Raw genomic sequence first — 20,475 nt, 5'->3', positions numbered from 1 at the left:
CCTTGAAATTAGAGATTGACTGCAAAAATAAGTCAAGAAGGACCACAAATACATGGAGATTAAACAACATGCCACTGAAGAATAACTGGGTCAGGGAAGAAATAAAAAGAGAGATCAAGAGATACATAGAAATGAAAGATAATGATAGTAAATCATAGGAAAACTTTTGGGACCCAGCAAAAGCAGTGAAAAGAGGAAAATTCATATCATTATAGGCCTATTTCCTAAAATAAGAATGAGACCAAATAAACAACATAACACTTCATCTTGAAAAACTAGAAAAATAAGAACAAACAAAGTCTAAAGTTAGCAGAAGAAAAGTAATCATCAAAATCAGAGCAGAAATAAATACAGTTGAAAACATAAAAACAATAGAAAAAATAAGTACAACAAGGAGCTGGTTCTTTCAGGTTATTAAAATTGACAAACCCCTGCCTAGACTCACAAAAGAAAAAAAAAGAAAGGACACAAATAAAATCAGGGATGAAAGAGGGGAAATTACAACTGATATCGCAGAAATACAAAGGATCAAGCAAGAATACTATGAAAAAGTATATAACAAGAAATCTAAAAACCTAGAAGAAATGGACCAGTACTTAGAAAAATACAATCTCCCTAGACTCAATCAAGATCTGGAAAATCTAAATAGATACATAAGCAGTATTGGAATTGAAACAATTATTAAAAACTTACCAAAAGGTAAAGGTCCTGGACCAGATAGCTTCACAAGTGAATTCTACCAAGCATTCAAAGAAGATTCAATATGTATTCTTCTCAAACTCGTCCAAAAAATTGAAGAGGAGGCAATATTTCCTAATTCATTTTCGAGGCCAGTATTACTGATACCAAAATCTGGTAAAGATGGTGCAAATAAAGAAAACTACAGACCAATATCTCTTATGAACACAGATGAAAAAATCCTAAATAAGATATTCGTGAACTGAATACAGCAATATATTAAAAAGATTACACACCACAATCAAGTGGGCTTCATCCCAGGGGCATATGATTGGTTCGACAAGCACAAATCGATTAATGTGATACACCACATAAACAAAATAAAAAATAAGAATCATATCACCATATCGATAGATGCAAAACAAAAGTTCGACAAGATACAGCACACATTTATGATAAAAACACCTAACAAAATCAGTATAGAAGGAAAATACCTTAGTATAATAAAGACCATATATGATAAACACTCAGCTAACATTATTTTTAATAGTGGAAAACTAAGATCAGGAATAAGGCAAGGCTGTCCACTATCTCCATTGTTATTCAATATGACATTGGAGGTCCTAGCAAGTGCAATCAGGAAAGAGGAAGATTTAAAAGGCATGCAAATAGGAAATGAAAAAAAATCAAACTGTCACTTTTTGCAGATGACTAAAGACTCCACAAGAACACTACTGGAAACAATAAGCAAATGCAGTAAAGTCTCTGGTTACAAAATCAATGTTCAAGAATCCATAGTGTTCCTATACTCTAATAATGAAACATCAAAAAGAAGTAGGAAAAATAATTTCTTTTGCAATTGAAACAAAAAGAATAAAATTCCTAGGAATAAATTTAATGAAATTTGTGAAGGACCTATATAATGAAAACTATAAGACCCTATTAAAAGAAATAGGCGAAGATACAAAGAAATGAAAAGATATTCCATGTTCTTGGATTGGAAGAATCAACATAGTCAAAATGGCCTTAATGCATAAAGCATTATACAGATATATTGCAATCCCCATCAAAATCCTGACTTCAAATTATACTACAAAGGGACAGTAATCAAAACGGCATGATATTGGCAGAAAAACAGACACACGGACCAGTGGAAAAGAATCGAGAGTCCAGAAGTAAACCCATATTGATATGGGAAAATAATTTTCCATAAAAAAATATACAGTAGACAAAGGAAATTTTCTTCAATAAATGGTGCTGGAAAAACTGTAAGCCACCTGAAAAAGAATGAAACTAGATTGATATCTATCACCACGCACCAAAATTAACTCAAAAAGGATCATGAACCTGAATATAAGACCAGAATCAATGAAATGCATAGAAGAAAACACAAGAACTAAACTCAAGAACCTTGGGCTTAGAGATAATTTTATGAATTTGACCTCAAAGACAAGGGTAGTAAAAGCAAACATAAATGAATAGGACTACATCAAATTAAAAAGCTTCTGCTCAGCAAAAGAAACCATCGACAAGGTAAAGAGACAGCCAACCAAATTGGAAAATGCATTAGAAATCAGTGCCTCTGATAAGGGCCTAATATCCAAAATATACAAAGAACTCATATGACTCAATAACAACAACAGTAACAACAACAACAACAACAATGACAACAACAACAAATAACAATCCAATGCAAAGATGGGCAGAGGACCTGAACAGACACTTCTCCCTAGAGAACATACAAAGGGCCAACAAATATATACTTAATATCACTAGCTATCAAGGAAATGAAAATCAAAACCACAAGGAGATAGCATCTCACACCAGTTAGAATAGCTATAATCAACAGAACAAGTATTAACAAATGTTAGAGAGGATGCTGAGAAAAGTGAACCCTCATACACTGCTGGTGGGCCTGCAAATTGGTACAGCCATTATGGACAACAGTATAGAAGTTCCTGAAAAACGTAAGAATTGATCTACCATGTGATCCAGCAATCCCTCTACTGGGTATTTACCCCAAAGACTTGAAAACCCATATCAAAAAAAAAATATTTTCACACCGATATTCATTGCAGCACTATTCACAATGGCCAGGACATGGAAGCAACCGAAGTATCCTATGATAGATGACTGGCTAAAGAAGCTGTGGTACATATATAGAATGGAATATTACTCAGCCATAAGAAGAGATGAAATATTGCCCTTTGTGACAACATGAGTGGACCTCAAGATAATCATGCTAAGTGAAATAAGCTAAACTGAAAATGTTAAAAATCACATGATATCACTTATATGTGGGATATAAACCTAGAAGCAACAAATGAACAGGACAAACAAAGACTCAGGGTCATGGACAATGAACTAGTGATTACCAGAGGGTAGGGGGTGGTGAAGAAAGAAAGAGGTAGATAGGGTAAAGGGGGTCAAATATAGGGGAGCTGAGAAAGGGTGAAGTGGGTAAAGGGGATCAATGATATGGTAATCAAAGGAAACTGGACTCTGAGTAGTAATCACACAATAGAATATGTAGATGTCAAATTATAATGTACATACAAAAATTATATAATTTTATTAACCAATGCTACCCCAATCACCTTTAAAGAATAAAAAATAAAATAAAATAAAAATAATTAAAGGAACAGGAATAAACATTCCTTTTAAATCGGCCACTGGTGTTAATTTATACAATTTTCATAATGGTTACTCAAAAGACTATAATTAAGAATATAATTATTATTTATTTGTTATTAGGATAAAAGATACAATTGTGAGGTACTATCTCCTTTATTTGTTAAAAATTTTCATTTTCTACTCAATTACCAAAATATTGTTTACTATCATAGTATACTGTCAGTAGTACCATAGGAATTTATCTTATCACTGCTTCATAATAAATTGTAATTTCTGTAGGCAATGAGTTTACCAATCATTCACAATAGCTGCTGCTATTTTTTTTGTAAAAGTTGATTTTGCACAACAGGAAAGCGTCTGACTAAAACCCCAGATGACAAGTGAAAGATTTTTTATTTATATGTGTAGTGTACCTAAGACAGCTTGTAACAGGTTTAGGAAATTTCATTCCAATTTTACAAAGTCAACCACAAGAATAAAAAAAATTAGTTTAGTTCTTCTACTAGAAGATTTGTGAAGAAAATATAATTCATTAGTTACAATAAAAATATAGTTAATATCTGTAGCATATTCATTGGCCAATTATACGTGTACAGTATGGGGTCATATGTCAAAATTTAAGCAGAGCATGTATTCTATCTATGGCTGCTTTTGAAAGTTTTTCTGTGTGTATTGGATTAGTGGAAACAGTGTTCATTTTTTTCTCTAATTTTAAATATTTTCTGATGCATAGTGCACTATACGTATTTATGTTTCAAGAGTTTCAATTTTCACAATAAAAACTTGTGAATATACAGGTACTGATTTACTCTTTCTCTTTAATCTCTGCAATTTGTACTATTAACACGGATTTGGCAAAATGCTGATTTATAGATCAGTCATTATTATTACATAGAATGCTGAGAGGTCAAATAATACTACCCACAGTATCTTTTCTACACTAAATATCTCTGGATGATACTGTTGAACCTGGAATATTACAAACAGACTCACAGCTTCTTTCATTCTGCCAACCAGTTAATTTTCTCTGAATGTTTTCAAATATTTCCATTTCCTCAACCCATCTTCCCAAATCTGTCTTCTTATCCCTTCCATCCTATTTTTACTTTTTATTCTAAACTCTTCATTAGTGGAATTTACAAAGGAACTGATTTAAATTAGGACATAAAGGCTAGGCTGCAGTAATTCTTCAGATTATGGAGATGATATTAATAGTAAATAATTAGGAAAAGGTACAAAGTGACATTAGTCAGTTGTATATAGAAGATTTACACTGAAAGGGCATAGAAGTATGCTTTATGCTAAGGTAATTTTTTTTCTGGACTTTAGATTAAATATAGCAGATACATTTACCCCACATCTTTTATTGCATTTCTGAACATATATGGCTGGCAATTCTGTATCTTAAAATTTGAAGATTTTTTTTAGCCCATTTGCCCGCCTCTACTATTGCACCAACTAATTAATATGTAAAACCTTTAGGTATCTTATTATGGCAGCTCTACAGTTGATGGGAAAACAGACTTTCTTTTTTTACTAATCTCCCTCTATAGGACCCATTTTATAATTTTTCTGTGTAAGTTGATCTTTTGCCTTTAAACATTGCAAATATTGTTTCTCAAATTTATAAACTCCTATTTGACTCTCATTTGTGATGCATGAAAGAGGGTATAAATGGGTAAGAGAATAAATTTAAAAAAAGAGATCTAGAGATACATAGAAATGAATGATAATGATAATACAACATTTCAAAAATTTTGGGACACTGAAAAAACTGTAATAAGAGGAAATTTCATATCATTACAGATCTATCTCAAAAAATAAGAATGAGCCCAAATAAACAAGCTAATTCTTCATCTTAAAAAAAAAACTAGAAAAGGAAGAATAAATGAAGCCTAAAGTCTTCAGAATGAAAGGAATAATCAAAATTAGAGCAGAATTCAGTGATATTGAAAACAAACAAAAATAGAGAAAATAGATGCAACAATGAGATGGTTCTTTGAGAAGGTTAATAAAATTAACAAATCCCTGGCTTGACTCAATAAAGAAAAACAAAGATTTAAAAAAATGAATCAAAGAGGAGACATTATGACAGAAGCAACAGAAATACAAGGAATGATACAATAAAACAAAGAAAAAGTATACACACCAAAATAAATAACATAGAAGAAATGGACCAGTACTTAGAAAGATCGAACCCTCCTAGACTAAATCAAGAAGAATGAAGAACTGGAAAATCTAAATAGATGAGTCAGCAGTATGGAAATTGAAACAATTATTATAAATCTACCAAAGTGTAAAAGTCCAGGACCAGATGGCTTCACAAGTGAATTCTACCAAATATTCAAACAAGATTGAATACCTATTCTCCTCAAACACTTCCAAAAGATCAAAGACGAGTCAATACTTCCTAACTCGTTTTATGAAGCCAATATTACCCTGATACCAAAACCTGGTAAAAATAACACAAAAAAAGAAAACTACAGACCAATATCTCTCATGAACACAGATGCAAAAATCCTAAATAAGATACTAGCAAGCCGAATATAGCAACATATTAAAGAGATTATACGTCATGATCACGGGGGTTTACTCCCAGAGGAACAGGGATGGTTCAACATATGCAAATTGATTAATGTGATACACCACATAAACAAATGAAAAAAATAAGAATTATATATGATCATATCAATAGATGCAGAAAAAGCTTTCAACAAGATACAGCATCCATTTATAATCAAAACACTTAACAAAATTGGTATGGAGAAAGAGTACCTTAACATAATAAGGCACATATGACAAACCTTCAGCCAATATTATCCTTAATGGTGAAAAATTAAAAACCTTCCCTCTAAAATAAGGAACAAGGCAAAGCTATCCACTACTGCCACTGTTGTTCAGTATAATATTGGTGGTCCTACCAAGTGCCATCAGGAAAGAGAAAACTATAAAAGGCATCCGAACAGGAAATGAAGGAGTCAAGCTGTCACTATTTGCGGATGACATGATTATACAGAAAAAACTTAAGGTATCCATAAGAACATTTCTAGAAACCATAAGCAAATACAGCAAAGTTATGGATATAAATCTATGTTCAAAAATCCATAATGTACCTATACCCTAATAATGAAGTGTCAGAAAAGAGCAGAAAAAATAATTTATTTTGTAACTGCTACAGAAAAAATAAAATACCTAGGAATAAGTCTAAGGAAACAGGTGAGGGACCTATGTAATGATAATAGTAACAACAACAACAACAACAACAACAACAACAACAATAAGACTCTATTAAAGGAAATGGAAAAGATAAAAAAATGGAAAGATATTCCATGTTCTTGGATCGGAAGAATCAAAATAGTTAAAATGACCTTATTACATAAAGCATTATACAGATATAATACAATTCCCATCAAAATCACAATGGCATTTTTTAAAGAAATAGAACAAAAAGTCGTCAGATTTGTATGGAAGCACAAAAGACCTTGAATCACCACGGCTATCCTGAGAAAAATGAACAAGGCTGGGAGCGTCTCTCTGTCCAAATTTGAATTATACTATAACAAGACAACAATCAATACAGCATGGCATTGACAGAAAATCAGATACACAGAACAGTGGAACATAATGGAGAGTCCAGAAATAAATTCATGTTTATATAGAAAAATTATTTTCAACAAAAGAGCTAAAAACACACAGTGGAGAAAGGAAAGCCTCTTCAACAAATGGTGCTGGAAAAACTGGAAAGCCACCTGCAAAAGAATGAGACCAGACTGTTATCTGTAACCACTCACCAAAATTAACTCAGTTTGGATTAAGGTCCTGTATATAAGATCTGAAACAATAAATTACATGGAAGAAAGCTTAAGAACTAAACTGATGGATCTTGGACGTAAACAGGGTTTTATGAAGTTGACATTAAAGGCAAAGGGAGTAACAGCAAAAATAAATGAATGAGACTACATCAATCTAAAAAGTTTCTGCACAACAATAGAAACCATCAACAAGGTGAAGAGTCGCCATCTGAATAGAAAAATATATTTATAACCAATGCCTCTGATAAGGGCCTAATATCCAAAATATACAAAGAACTCATATAACTCAATAACGCCAAAAACCAAACGATACAATCAAAAAATGGGCAGAGGACTTGAACAGATACTTCTCCCTAGAGGCAAAACAAATGGCCGTCAAATATATGAAAAGATGCTTAACATCGCTAGCTATTAGGGAAATGAAAATCAAAACCACTTTGTAGTATATTTTGAAGTCAGACAGAGTGATGCCTCATTGTTTTGTCTCAGGATTGCTTTTCCAATTTGGGGTATTTTATACTTCCTTACACCAGTTAGAATAGCTATTACCAACAGGACAAGAAAGAACAAATGTTGGAGAGGATGCGGAGAAAAGTTAACCCTCATACACTACTGGTGGGACTGAAAGTTAGTACTGCCTCTATGGAAAACAGTATGGAGGTTCCTCAACAAACAAAGAATTTATCTACCATATGATTCAGCAATCCTTCAACTGGGTGTTTACCCCAAAGACTTGAAAATCCATGTCCAAAAATATATTTGCATACCGATATTCATTGCAACACTATTCACAATGGCCAGGACATGGAAGTAACTGAGTGTCCTACGATAGATGATTGGCTAAAGAAGCTGTGGTAAATATATACAATGGAATATTACTTAGCCACAAGAAGAGATGAAATACTGCCATTTGCGACAACCTGGATGGACCTCGAGATAACCATGCTTAAGCGAAATAAGCCAGACAGAAAAGGTTAAAACTCACATGATATCACTTACATGTGAAATAGAAACCTAAAATCAAATGAACAGGATAAACAAACAGAGGCTCGTGGACATGGACTATGGACTAGTGGTTACAAGAGAGTAGTGGGTGGGGAGGATGGTTGAGGTAGACGGGGTAAATGGGGTCAAATATAGGAGAGTAGAGGGAGGGTAAAGTGTGTAAAGGGGATCATATATATGGTAGCTGAAGGAAGCTGGACTTTGGATGGTAAACACACAATAGAATATACATACATGAAATTATAATGTACACCGGAAAACTATATAATCGTATTAACAAATGTTACCACAGTAAACTGAATAAAAAAAAGAAACTCTATGAAAACAACAATACATTGTAAGAAGCAGCATACAATATTGAAATTATTTTTTATAATTTTGTGAAATAATGTGAACTGGTACATAGTTTTAATTAATCAATTGATTAATTAATTAATTATTTTATGCTTATATTGGTTGGTGGAATCTTACAAGTTCTAGCTCTACACAGTATTTTTTATTTGTTTAGTTTTGAGGTCAAAATTTATTTATTTAATTAATTAATTATTTATTTATTTATTTATATTTTATTTATATTTTATTTATTTTTTAATTGAAGTAATGGTTTAAATTTTTTCACCTGTCTACCTCACCTCTCTCAGCAACATTTATTGAAAAGGCTTTCCCCTCTTTACTGTATATTTTTGGCTTTTTTTGTCAAAAATTATTTGTCCATATAAATATGGACTCTTGATTTTGTTCCATTGATCCATGTGTCTGTTTTTTCTACCAATACAATGCCATTGTGATTACTGTCATTTTGTAGTATATTTTGAAGTCAGAGAGAGTGATGCCTCATTGTTTTGTCTCCGGATTGCTTTTCCAATTTGGGCTATTTTATACTTCCTTACAAATCTGATAATTTTTTATTCTATTTCCTTAAAAATGCCTATGAGATTTTGATGGGGATTGCTTTAAATTTCTATATTGCTTTAGGTAATATGATCATTTTAACTATGGTGATTCTTCCAATCCAAGAACACGGAATATCCATTTCTTTATGTCTTCTTTGATTTCTTTTAATAAGGTCCTAAATTTTCATTATATAGGTCCTTTACATGTTTTGTTAGATTTATTCCTATGTATTTTATTATTTTTGTTGCAATTGCAAAAGGAGTTATTTTTCCACTTCTTTTACTGACACTTCATTATTAGAGTATAGGAATGCTATTGATTTTTGAACTTTGATTTTGTATCCAGAATCTTTACTGTATTTGCTTATTGTTTCTAGTAGTAATCTTGTGGAGTCTTTAAGGTTTTCTATATATAGAATCATGTCATCCGCGAAAAGTGACAGTTTGAATTCTTCATTTCCTATTTGGATGCCTTTTATATCTTGCTCTTGCTGATTGAAATCATTAGGTCCTCCAATGTTATATTGAATACCAGTGGCGATAATGGGACAGCCTTACCTCATTCCTAATCTTTGAGGAAAGAATTTTAGTTTTTTACCATTAAGTATAATGTTGACTACGTGCTTGTCATATATGGCCTTTATTGTATTAAGGTATTTTCCTTCTATACCGATTTTATTAAGTGTTTTGATCAGAAATGTGTACTGTATCTTGTTGAAGGGTTTTTTTTTTTGCATCTATGATATAATCATAATGAGTCATATTTTTAAATTTGTTTATGTGGTGTATCACATTAATTGATTTTCATATGTTAAACCATGCCTGTGCTTCTGGAATTAAACCCACTTGATCATGATGTATAATCTTTTTAATATGTTGCTATATTTGGTTGGCTAGTATCTTATTTAGGATTTTTGCATCTGTGTTTATGAGAGATATTGGTCTGTAGTTTTCTTTTTTGTGTGTTATCTTTACCAGGTTGTGGTATCAGAGTAATATCAGCCTCACAAAATGAGTTAGGAAGTATTGCCTCCTCTTCAATTTTTTGGAAGAGTTTGAGGAGAAGAGGTATGAAATCTTCTTTGAATGTTTGGTAGAATTCACTTGTGAAGTTTCTGGTTCTGGACTTTTACTTTTTGGTAGGTTTGTGATGATTGTTTCATTTTCCATACTGCTGATCAGTCTATTTAGATTTTCCAGTTCTTCTTGATTCAGTCTAGGAAGGCTGTACTTATAAAAGTACTGGTCCATTTTATCTAGGTTATTAAGTTTAGTATTATACACTTTTTCATTGTATTCTTGTATGATCTTTTGTATTTCGGCAGTATCTCTTATAATTTTCCTTCTTTCTTCTCTGATCTTGTTTTTTGTGTCCTTTCTCTATTTTCTTTAAGGAATTTAGCTAAGAGTTTGTCAATTTTATTAGTCTCAATGAACCTGCTCTCTGTTGCATTTTTCCCCATTATTTCCTTGTTTTCAATTCCATTTATTTCTGTTCTAATTTTGATTATTTCTTTCCTTCTATTGACTTTAGGCTTTACTTGTTCTTTCTTTTCTATGTTTCAAAGATGAAACATTAGGTTGTTTATTTGGGCTCATTCTTGTTTTGTGAGATAGGCCTGTAACATATGAACTTTCCTATTATGACCACTTTTGCCATCTCCCAAAAGTTTTGATATGTTGTACTATCATTATCATTCGATTCTAAGTATTTCTTTATCTCTCTCTCTCTCTTTTTTTTATTTCTTCTGTGACCCACTTATTCTTCAGTTGTATTTTGTTTTGTATCCACCTATGGGTAGATCTGTCCACATTCTTATTACAGTTGATCCGAGTTTCAAAGCAATATGCTTAGAGAATATGGTTGGTATGATTTCAACCCTCTTATATTTGTGTTCCATTATAGTGTTCCATTGTGTGGTTGATTCTTGATAATGTTCCATGTGCACTAGAGAAGAATGTATAAGCAGCTGTTTTGGGATGGAAGTATTTGTATATGTCAATTATGTCTAGCTGGTCTGATGTGTCATTTAAGGATGCTATTTCTTTATTGAATTTCTGTTTGGATGATCTGTCCATATATGACAGTAAGGTAGGTCCCTACTATGATAGTATTTTGGTCTATTTCTCCTTTTGATTCTGTTTATAATTGCTTTATATATTTTGGGGCTCCATGATTGGGGCATCGATATTAATACCTGTTATGTCTTCTTTTATCATTATTTCTTTTATCATTATGAAGTGTTCCTCAGTATCTTTCTTTACATTTTTTTATTTTGAAGTCAATTTAATCTTATATTAGTACCATTACTCATGGAATGATATTTGCTTGAAATTTTATTTTCCACCCTTTCACTTTGAGTCTATATTTGCCTTTGGAACTGTAATGTGTCTCCTGGTGCCAGCATATAGATGGGTTTTGTATTGTGACTCAATCTACAGCTCTGTGCCTTTTTATTGGTGAGTTCAGTCCACTTACATTTAAGATGATTATTAAAATATGAGGTCTTCTTATAGCCATTTTATCTTTTGCTTTCTGGTAGCTCACTATTTCCATTGTTTCCTTGTCCTTGTGTTTCTGTTTCCTTTATTTAGGTTTGGTTTTGTGGGTTTTCCCTCTGGTCCTTCTTGTTTTATATTATATAATTTGATCTGAATCTTTGGCATGTGGTTATCTTTAAGAATATACAAAGGATAGTTATATAAATATAAATATATATAAATATATATTTATATATAAATATAAATGCACGCGCGCACACACACACACACACACACACACACACACACCCAGTCATCCCTTCTTTCTGCGTGTGCCTTATATTCATTCCCCTTTCTGAATTTAGATCTTTGAATCTTCCCCTTTTCAGTCATTGTTGTTCCATTTTCTCTCTGTGTATGCTGTTCTTTACTATCTTGCTATAGCAAATCTCTTCTTATTTTAAGCTTATGATACCCCATTCTTAGTAAGAGTTGCACTCCTCTGTTTCTCTCTGCCTGCTAGTCACCATACATCTAATTATTTATTTATTTTTATCATTCTGTTTTATGTCAGCTGATCCTTTTCAGTATTTCCTGTAGTGCAGTCCTCGTAGTGGAGAATTTCTTCCATTTTTGTATGTCTGAAAAGGTCTTAATTTCTCCTTCATATGTAAAGGAGAACTTAGTTGGATTCATTATTCTTGGTTGGTAGTTTCTTTCATTCAATCGATTGAATATTTGGTATTACTCCTTTCTTGCTTGTAAGGTTTGTGCTGAGAAGTCCAACAATAATTTAATAGGCTTTCCTTGATAGGTTACCATCTTCTTTTCCTTGACTTTCCTGAGAATTTTGTCTTTGTCATTGAGTTTTGATAATTTTAATACAATGTGTCTTTGTGAAGGCCTTTTGGGGTTTAGATAATTGAGTGTTCTGTTGACTTCTTGAATACCAAGCTTCAGCTCATTCTTTAGATTTGGGGAATTCTCATCAACTATTTGTCTGAAAATTATTTCTAATCTCTGCTTCTTTTCCTCCCCTTCTAGTATTCCTCTTATTCTTATGTTTCCTCTCCTGATGGTATCAGTTAGTTCTTGTATTTCTCTTTCATTATTTTTCATTCTTCTGTTTCTCTCTTCTTCCTTCTGATTTATTTCTAGATTTCTGTCTTTGATATCATTGATCCTTTCCTCCATTTGGTCGACTCTATTTCCCAAGATTATTTCATTTTTCAACTCTTGCAGTGTGTTCTTTATCTCCAGAAGGTCTATTGAGTTCTTTTTGAGAGTTTCAATCTCCTTGCTAAAAAACTCATTCTGCTCATCTAGTTGTTTTTTTCAATTCCTGAAATTGTTAATATGATTCATTTTGAATCTCATTGAGTTTTTTTCAGAAGTGAATTCTCTGTCATTTAAGTCACATATTTCTATGTTTGTAAGCTTATTTTCTGGAGATTTTTCTCATTCTTTCTGAGATGCTTTGTCACCTTCGTTGTTCGTGGCATTTAATGGACTATTTCTCTGCTTTGGAGTTAATGAAATTATATTTTTTTTTCAGAAGGAAGATTTATTATATAAAGGTCTCTCCTTAGCCTGTTGCCAAAAAGGTGTTTTTCTTTTGATTTTTGGTGGATGGTGTCTAATCCTCCTGGATTCTTGTTTTATATAAAGCCTTCTTAATGCCTTTTTTTCATATAGATATTTAATCACGCTTGATACCCTCATTGTCAGTCCCTGTCTGTGTTATTGACAGTTTCAGTAGCATTTGCTTAGATTCCCATGGGGCTCTGCAGTATTCGGTCTTGGAGGATGTGGGGGAGGGACTCTCCATGTTGGAGGATGGGGACTGCTGCTCATCCTTGGTTTTGCAACGTGGCTGGTAAAAATCAACTGTTGTTTTTCTGTTGTCCCCGCTTCTCTGCCATCCACTTTTCTCTGTTTTCTGCCCTGATGACTGTGCCCTGCCACTTGATGTGGGGAGCTCACAGCTTTCCTAGGAAGGGTTGTTCAGGAAACTTGCCACACCTTCTCCCACCTCCTCTTCCTACAGTGAGTTCCAGTGGCTGTGAGAGGCAGCTCTTTCATTTCTCCCAGTCCACCACAGGGCACCGGGGTTCTGAACTGTGATAGCTCTCATGTGCAAATCCCACACTCAGACGTGCTTATGTGAAGTTTGTTTTTATTTCTTTGTTGAGTTTTAGATGCAGCTTATTGTTGTTTCAAGGGGAGTGATCTGGGATCTAGGAATGTCTCTCATTCTGCCACGTTTCTCCAATGCTCAGATATGTTTTAATGTATTACTAACTTATATAGATAAAGGCTATCGCCTTAATGTTTTGCTATACTTACTTTTTTTTTTCCTTTTTTGTTCCTTAGGGTTCACCTGTTTTTTGCATTTTTTTATAGATTCTAAAACCCCCAAAGAGCGGTTCCTCAGTTTTTGTTGTTGTTGTTGTTGTTGTTGTTGTTGTTGTATTGTTCTTTCTTCTAACATAGTGACAGTATAGTAAGTAGAAACATAAAATTTGAATAGAAATTCCATTTCCAGTCTTTCTATATATTTTTCCTCAGGTCAGCTATCTAGTCTTAAGAGCCTTAATTTCTTCATCTGCAAAACTGTGTCAATAAGATCTATCTTGTAGCATTATTTTGATGATTAATATTGATGTTTGAAAAATACTAATCAAGGATCATATACTCGAAAGTAGTATTTTTTACTTTTATTGTGCTTGTCTGCAATGTCCCATACAGCCTTTTATGTCTCTATATACTAGATACTTAAAGAATCCCTAAATGATGGCTTTACTTCTTTCCATATATCAAACTGTGATAATGGAGTCATGAAATTATAGGAATATATTCCATTCATTTTTAGAAATTGATGAATTGTAGATATTTGGGGTTTTAAGCCTTTGTCAAGCATAGCAATAAAAATTAGCAAATTATATTCATTTACTATTCCTACCTCGAAAAGGAGGTTTGATCAATCAGATTCCCTTTATTTACTTTTTACTTAAGTATAGTTGGTATACAATACTGTATTAGTTACAGTACTTTCAGGTATATAATTTAGTGATTTGACATTTTTATGCCTTACAATGTGAGCACCCCACTAATTCCAGTAATCATCTGTCACCATGAAAACTTATCCCGATATCGTCGACTGTATTCCCCTTCACCTTTTTTCACTTATCCCACACCCACTACCCCTGTTCATTTGTGTGTTCATTTGTTTCTTTTTAGTTCCATGCATAAGTGAAATTATACAGTATTTGTCTTTGTCTGATTTATTACTATTTTTTGTAACATTCACGTATGTAATTTTAATTTAGACTGGAGCCTAAAAAAATAAAAATAGAAAACACATACACACAAAACAAACAAATAAACACAAAATTTTCTATTTCTTGCTTTGCAGATTAGGCTGTAAAAAAAGTCAAAAACTAAGATAATTATATTTATATTTTATGTTTAGTACCTTTTTTAATTCAAATATGAAAGAAGACACATTTTGAAAGCTGTTAATATTTATTCTATTTAACAAAATGCAGTAAAATATCACATTGCCAGACTTAAAATTAATTATAAGATCCTATTGCATTTATAATTTTCTGAAGAACACTAGTTCTGTGAAGTTACTCTACTACTTTGAAAATAATTGCATTTCCAAGCTCTCCTATTATAGTTTCATGATTAATTGGCATATCTCCTATATAGTCTTCCAATTTCCAATTGTTCATATCAAATATAAAACATAAGAATTTGTTTTAGTAGCACAGAAATTTGTCTTTTTTATCATTTCCTATAGGTATCAAGTGACATTTACATGTATGATCTGGCAGATTTTAAGTGGACTTGTTTTATTTTCTACACATCCAACTCTTAATTACAAAGTCTTTGCTTCATTGTTTTGGCAACATCGGGCTAAAGACTAAGAGATCAAGTATAAAAAGGTAGAGCTATATAAAAATGGGTTTTAAGAAAGGTTAAGGATAGAGAATGTTGGCTTCAAAAACTGTTCTCTATTCAGTTTGATAAATTTCTTATCATTACTTTATTCCTAGTTTGATTTGCTAATCTTGTTATCAACACTTTGATTCTTTTTTAATTGGTCTTTGAACATCTAATAAAAGATTGAAAGAAAGAGAGGCTGATCTTCTATTTCTGTCAAAAAACAAATTTAGAAGACTTTGTTCCTTCTATTTATAATAAATAAGTTTTCCCTAAAATGATCTTATATTGCAAAGTGAATACTCAAATTTTATAATTTCTGCCATAAAAGTACCTGTTAAATGTTTAGGCAATACTCATTAAAGGATTGTATCCCATAAAGTATATAAAAAAGGAAGTTATAAATTTAAATAAATATTCTATTTATGAAAATTAGCTTTGCTTTTTATTTATTGTTTTTTAAATTTATTGGGTGACACTGGTCAATAAAATTGTATAGGGTTCAAGTACACAATTCAATAATATATCATCTGTATATCGTATTATGTGTTCACCACCCAAAGACAATTCTCCTTTCGTCGCCATATTTTTGGCCCCCTTTACTCTTTTCTACCTCCTCCCTGATCCACACATTTAATATGGCTTGAATACCACCCTCATAATTTGGGGTTAAAAGTTTATCTTCTTTTTTGAATAACACTTTCTAAAGTAATTGATTTTTCCTGTTACCTTTCAGAGCATCCATGCCTCCCACAGCAAAAAGTGCCCCTACAGTTGATTTTCTAGGCTTCGTTCGAGGGCTTTGCATCATGGGTCTTCTTTCAGGTAAGAGATGATACTTCATAGCTTCTATAAGGAGTTTCTGACACTCAAGATCACCAGTAAACATGGAGCTATTTTCAAGATCTGCCAGTAACTGAAAAGTAATGATGTACAGTATATGAAGTGGAAAACTCATCATTAGAAAGAATATATTTTTATTTATATAACTTTGGAGAAAACTCGAGCTAATTCAAATGTACAACTGTTGTTATTTAATATTTTAACTTATTTAGTAGCATGTTTATGTTCACTTATGTTTTAAAATGATGAATATCTCATGATATTAGCTAATGATCTATGCAGATTTACTTGACATATGCATCTTTTGAATATATACACGTATATATTCAAAAAGAGAAAGCGAAAGAGAAAGAGCACCCATAAAATGTCTTATTTAAAACACTCAAAAAGAATGGCATTGTATACATAAAGCAAAAAGAATGTCTTTGTATGCATAAAGCAAGTATCTCCCAGTATATGGCAAGTAGCTAGAGAAACAGCCATGTTTTTGGTGGTCTTATGGGAGGCAGTACAAATATACCCATTTAAAATAAAATAAAATCACCAATAAAAGGCTGTATTTTCATTATCAAATCACTTCTGTAAAGTAATCTGGAAATATGTATTTTTTAAAAAAATCTGTACGTGTACATGTCTACATCACTAAAGTACATGTGTTAGTAACTAACCAATCCATCGGCCATAGTAGATAATTAATTTTCCTAACCAGCACTGCCTGGAAGACAATAAGACACTAATTGAATAGGGTAAAAGCTAGGTAAATTATTTTTCCTCAAATGTGTTGAGAAACTGAGTTTCTTTCAGAATTTTTTCAAAGGTCATTTAGATTAATTCCTTTGAGTTTTGGGTCCACAGTATCATAGGAAGGAATAACAAGTAGGTTGTGGAAACAGAGCTGCTAATCTCACTCTATAAAACTTGTTTAAATGTTCCTGTTCTGGACTGGTTAATGCCAGCTCCGTTCTCACTTCACTTGTTATCTTTAATGGATCACTGTTTTGACTTGGCTAGTGAGACCCTTGGAATTTTCTTAATGCACACACTGCTGAAAATAGGTTTGAAACTGGGCTATGTAATTATTTTTTCTTTCAAAAGTATTCTTCAGAGATTTATCACCATTCTTTTCATACATTTAATTTCTAGAACATTGTTTAAGGTCACTTTTGAATTCTTCGAATTCTTTTTTCCTTCTCATGACTTTATTTACTTAATTATTTATGGTGACATTGGTTAATAAAATGCAATAAGTTTCAGCTGTACACTTTAACAATAAGGTGTGTGTGTGTGTGTACACATACATGCATGCATATATATATGTATCTATGGTGTATAAATATATATGATGCATACACACATATATGTATATATATGTATACATGTATATATGTACACCCACATACTGTGTGTTCACCTCCCATAGTTAGATTTCTTTTTGTTTTGGAAAATGCATATTCTGTGTTGCCACTAGCCACCACTACCATCATCAGGAAAAGTGTACAGTCTGCATTTGAGGCGTAAGGCATATCCAGGGGTGGGAGGTCAAGGCACCACTAATTGTGTGTTTGGGCTGGAAATTTCCCCTCATTCCAATAATGTAAGAGAAGTCCAAACTAAGCATTTTGTTGAAAGAATGTCATGTAGACTTAAAACAGTATAAAGTTAAGGGCCACTGATTCTTTATATTAGTGCATTTTGAAATTTTGCATATCTAAAAATCATCTGGAAAACTTGTTAAAACACACATTCTTTGGCCTCACTCCAAGAAATTGTTTCAGTAGGTCTGCGGTACGTGACTAAGAAATTGAGCTTTGAACAAGCTCCCAGGAAATGTTGTGTTGCTGGTCCAAGGACATTTTGAGCAGCACTGCCTTAAGGAATCTGATAAATGATATACACCCTCTCATGAGACTAACACACACAATAATATACACATTCATAGAAACAAAATCTCTATAGACTCTAAATTTGGGTCTAAAATGACATACGTATTTTAATGTTTCCCTCTTGATATTACTATTGCCTTGACCTTTGGATAAATTTGTTGCACCCAGGAGATTAGTCAATATTCTTTCATTGTATATGGACAGATTCTTAAGAGTAAATAAGTAGTTCCATGGGATTTAATGAACAATTAAAAGTGAAAAGTAGAGAAACTATCAGCAAATTTACCTATTTTTAAATATTAATATTTAATTAATAATTTTGTTGAAATAAATTAATTTTAATATTTATGGTTCTACTGATCCACTAAATCCAAATAAGTTCCCTCCTCCCAAAGTGGATGATGTTTGAGGACTTCAGCCACAGCTTATAATATATGAAGTGTGCATCTGTGTAATATATTCATGTATATGTAATATACAAATTATATCTACTATTGGTCAATTTACTATAAAGAAATAATTGTGGTTATCAGCAACGGTAGAATTATGAAGAAAAACTGGACTCCAACATCACTAAACTTCACATGCTAGAATTCAGTATTAGGCGGGTCAGTCCTGTATCTTATCCAAGGGTGTTTGGTTTTAGAATCATTTTTACTATAATTCTTCAGCATACATGATGGGGATGTCATTGTAATGATGCTTTAGTGCATCCGAAACTACTATAATATGCTTTGAATCATAGCAGTTGATTACCCATATTAGTTGGTATGATCCAGATCTAACACCTTTCTAGAGTCCCCTCTTGGATGCTTTTGTACTAATTATTGTCATTTGTCCTACGAGGTAGGCAGGGGGAAAAAAGAGTTAGCTCAGTCATTTTTCCTGCTTGTTACAAGTGCTGTTTGGTGAGAGAAAATTAAAACTAATGAGTATGCTGAAGTTTAGGAATTATCTGCAGGTTTTTTTTAATCCTTGTTTCCTCTCTCTTTATTATTTATACTGCTAATTGAAGGGTGGATATGGTATTTGCAAAACATATCTTGTACACTTCAATTACCAGAAATACTCTGAATAAAATAAAATAAGACAAACAAGAAATTGATTCATGCTTAATGGTACTTTGAACTATAATTTACATTACCTGGGTGAATTTCCATACCTGTGGTGGAAGTAATGGCAGTCTGATGTAAGAAAGTAGCATTGCTAGGTCTTGTTGCCTAGCTTGCACATCATGTCCCACCCACTGCATTAGAGCATGAAAAATAGTCTCCTCATCAGGCACATTAATGTCATCACTGCACAGAAGTTTTGAAATTTCATTAGCTGGAAGCAGGAGGAATTCTTGGCTCTTTATTACCTCAATGAAGTGTTCCTAGAAAAGAAAGGTTTCCTACTAAAAAATTGTACTTTATAAACTTCTTAACAAAATAAGCATATCAAAGCATTTCACTTTGTTAAACTTCAGAAAAGACCAGAGAGATAAATATATGCATTTATAATAAATAGGTGCTATTGCTGCCCATGACAAGGGGAATGAAAGAACATTCTGAAGCTAAAGAGTCAAATGATTATACTGGGGATTATTTAAAAACACAAAGACAGGCCTTAACTGCTTCACAGTTCATATAGATAGTGTCCAATTGGACACCGATGATTTTCTCTTTCAGCTGTTGTAGGTGACAACAGCTTGACTCCAGAACTGACTGATGTCGAGTTGGTCTTCAGCTGAAAACCTTAGGAGAAAGGCTGAAAATTTTCAAGGTGGAGGTTTTCTTGAAGGCCTTGGAGAGGTAGCTCTGCCTGTATATTTAGAGAACAACATACTGAATTTCTTTGAGATGAGAAAAAAAATGATTGATGAAAAAGTTTTTTCTCTCATGGAGAACCATGGTCTTCTGTTAACCAAGGCAATGACATCTTTTATAATAAATGATAATCTACAGATTCAGAATATTTTTAAAGGGTTTCTCACAAATTTTTGGAGGGAGGATGGGGTTATATTTCTTTTTTTATTTTTATTAAATTTATTGGAGGTGATATTGGTTAATAAAATTATATTGTTTTCAAGTATACAATTCAATATATCATCTGTATATTGCATTGTGTGTTCACCACCCAAAGTCAAAACTTCTTTTGTCACCATATATTTGACCTCGTTTACCCTTATCTACTCTCCTTCCTTCTTTCCCTCTGACAACCACTAAACTATTATCTATGAGATTTTTCTTTCATTTTGTTTTGTTTGTTTTTTGTTTGTTTTTTGCTACTTACAGATTTATATCCCACATGTGAGTG

The 20,475-nt window shown here is 32.5% G+C and overlaps 1 protein-coding gene across 1 annotated transcript in view; it reads right to left on the bottom strand.

Annotated features, from left to right (window-relative positions):
* The window catches only part of KLHL4 (kelch like family member 4), a 123,490-nt gene that overhangs the window by 37,299 nt on the left and 65,716 nt on the right, over positions 1-20,475 (bottom strand). Inside the window, 2 exon segments of the mRNA XM_016129519.2 lie at positions 16,181-16,367; positions 19,340-19,552. Of these exon segments, the coding sequence (XP_015985005.2) occupies positions 16,181-16,367; positions 19,340-19,552 (400 nt within the window).

Source organism: Rousettus aegyptiacus, unplaced genomic scaffold (assembly GCF_014176215.1).
Source record: "Rousettus aegyptiacus isolate mRouAeg1 unplaced genomic scaffold, mRouAeg1.p scaffold_m13_p_9, whole genome shotgun sequence".
In the NCBI taxonomy this organism is placed as follows: domain Eukaryota; kingdom Metazoa; phylum Chordata; class Mammalia; order Chiroptera; family Pteropodidae; genus Rousettus; species Rousettus aegyptiacus.
Note: the sequence above shows the minus strand (reverse complement) of the source record. Positions and strands in the feature narration are given on the sequence as shown.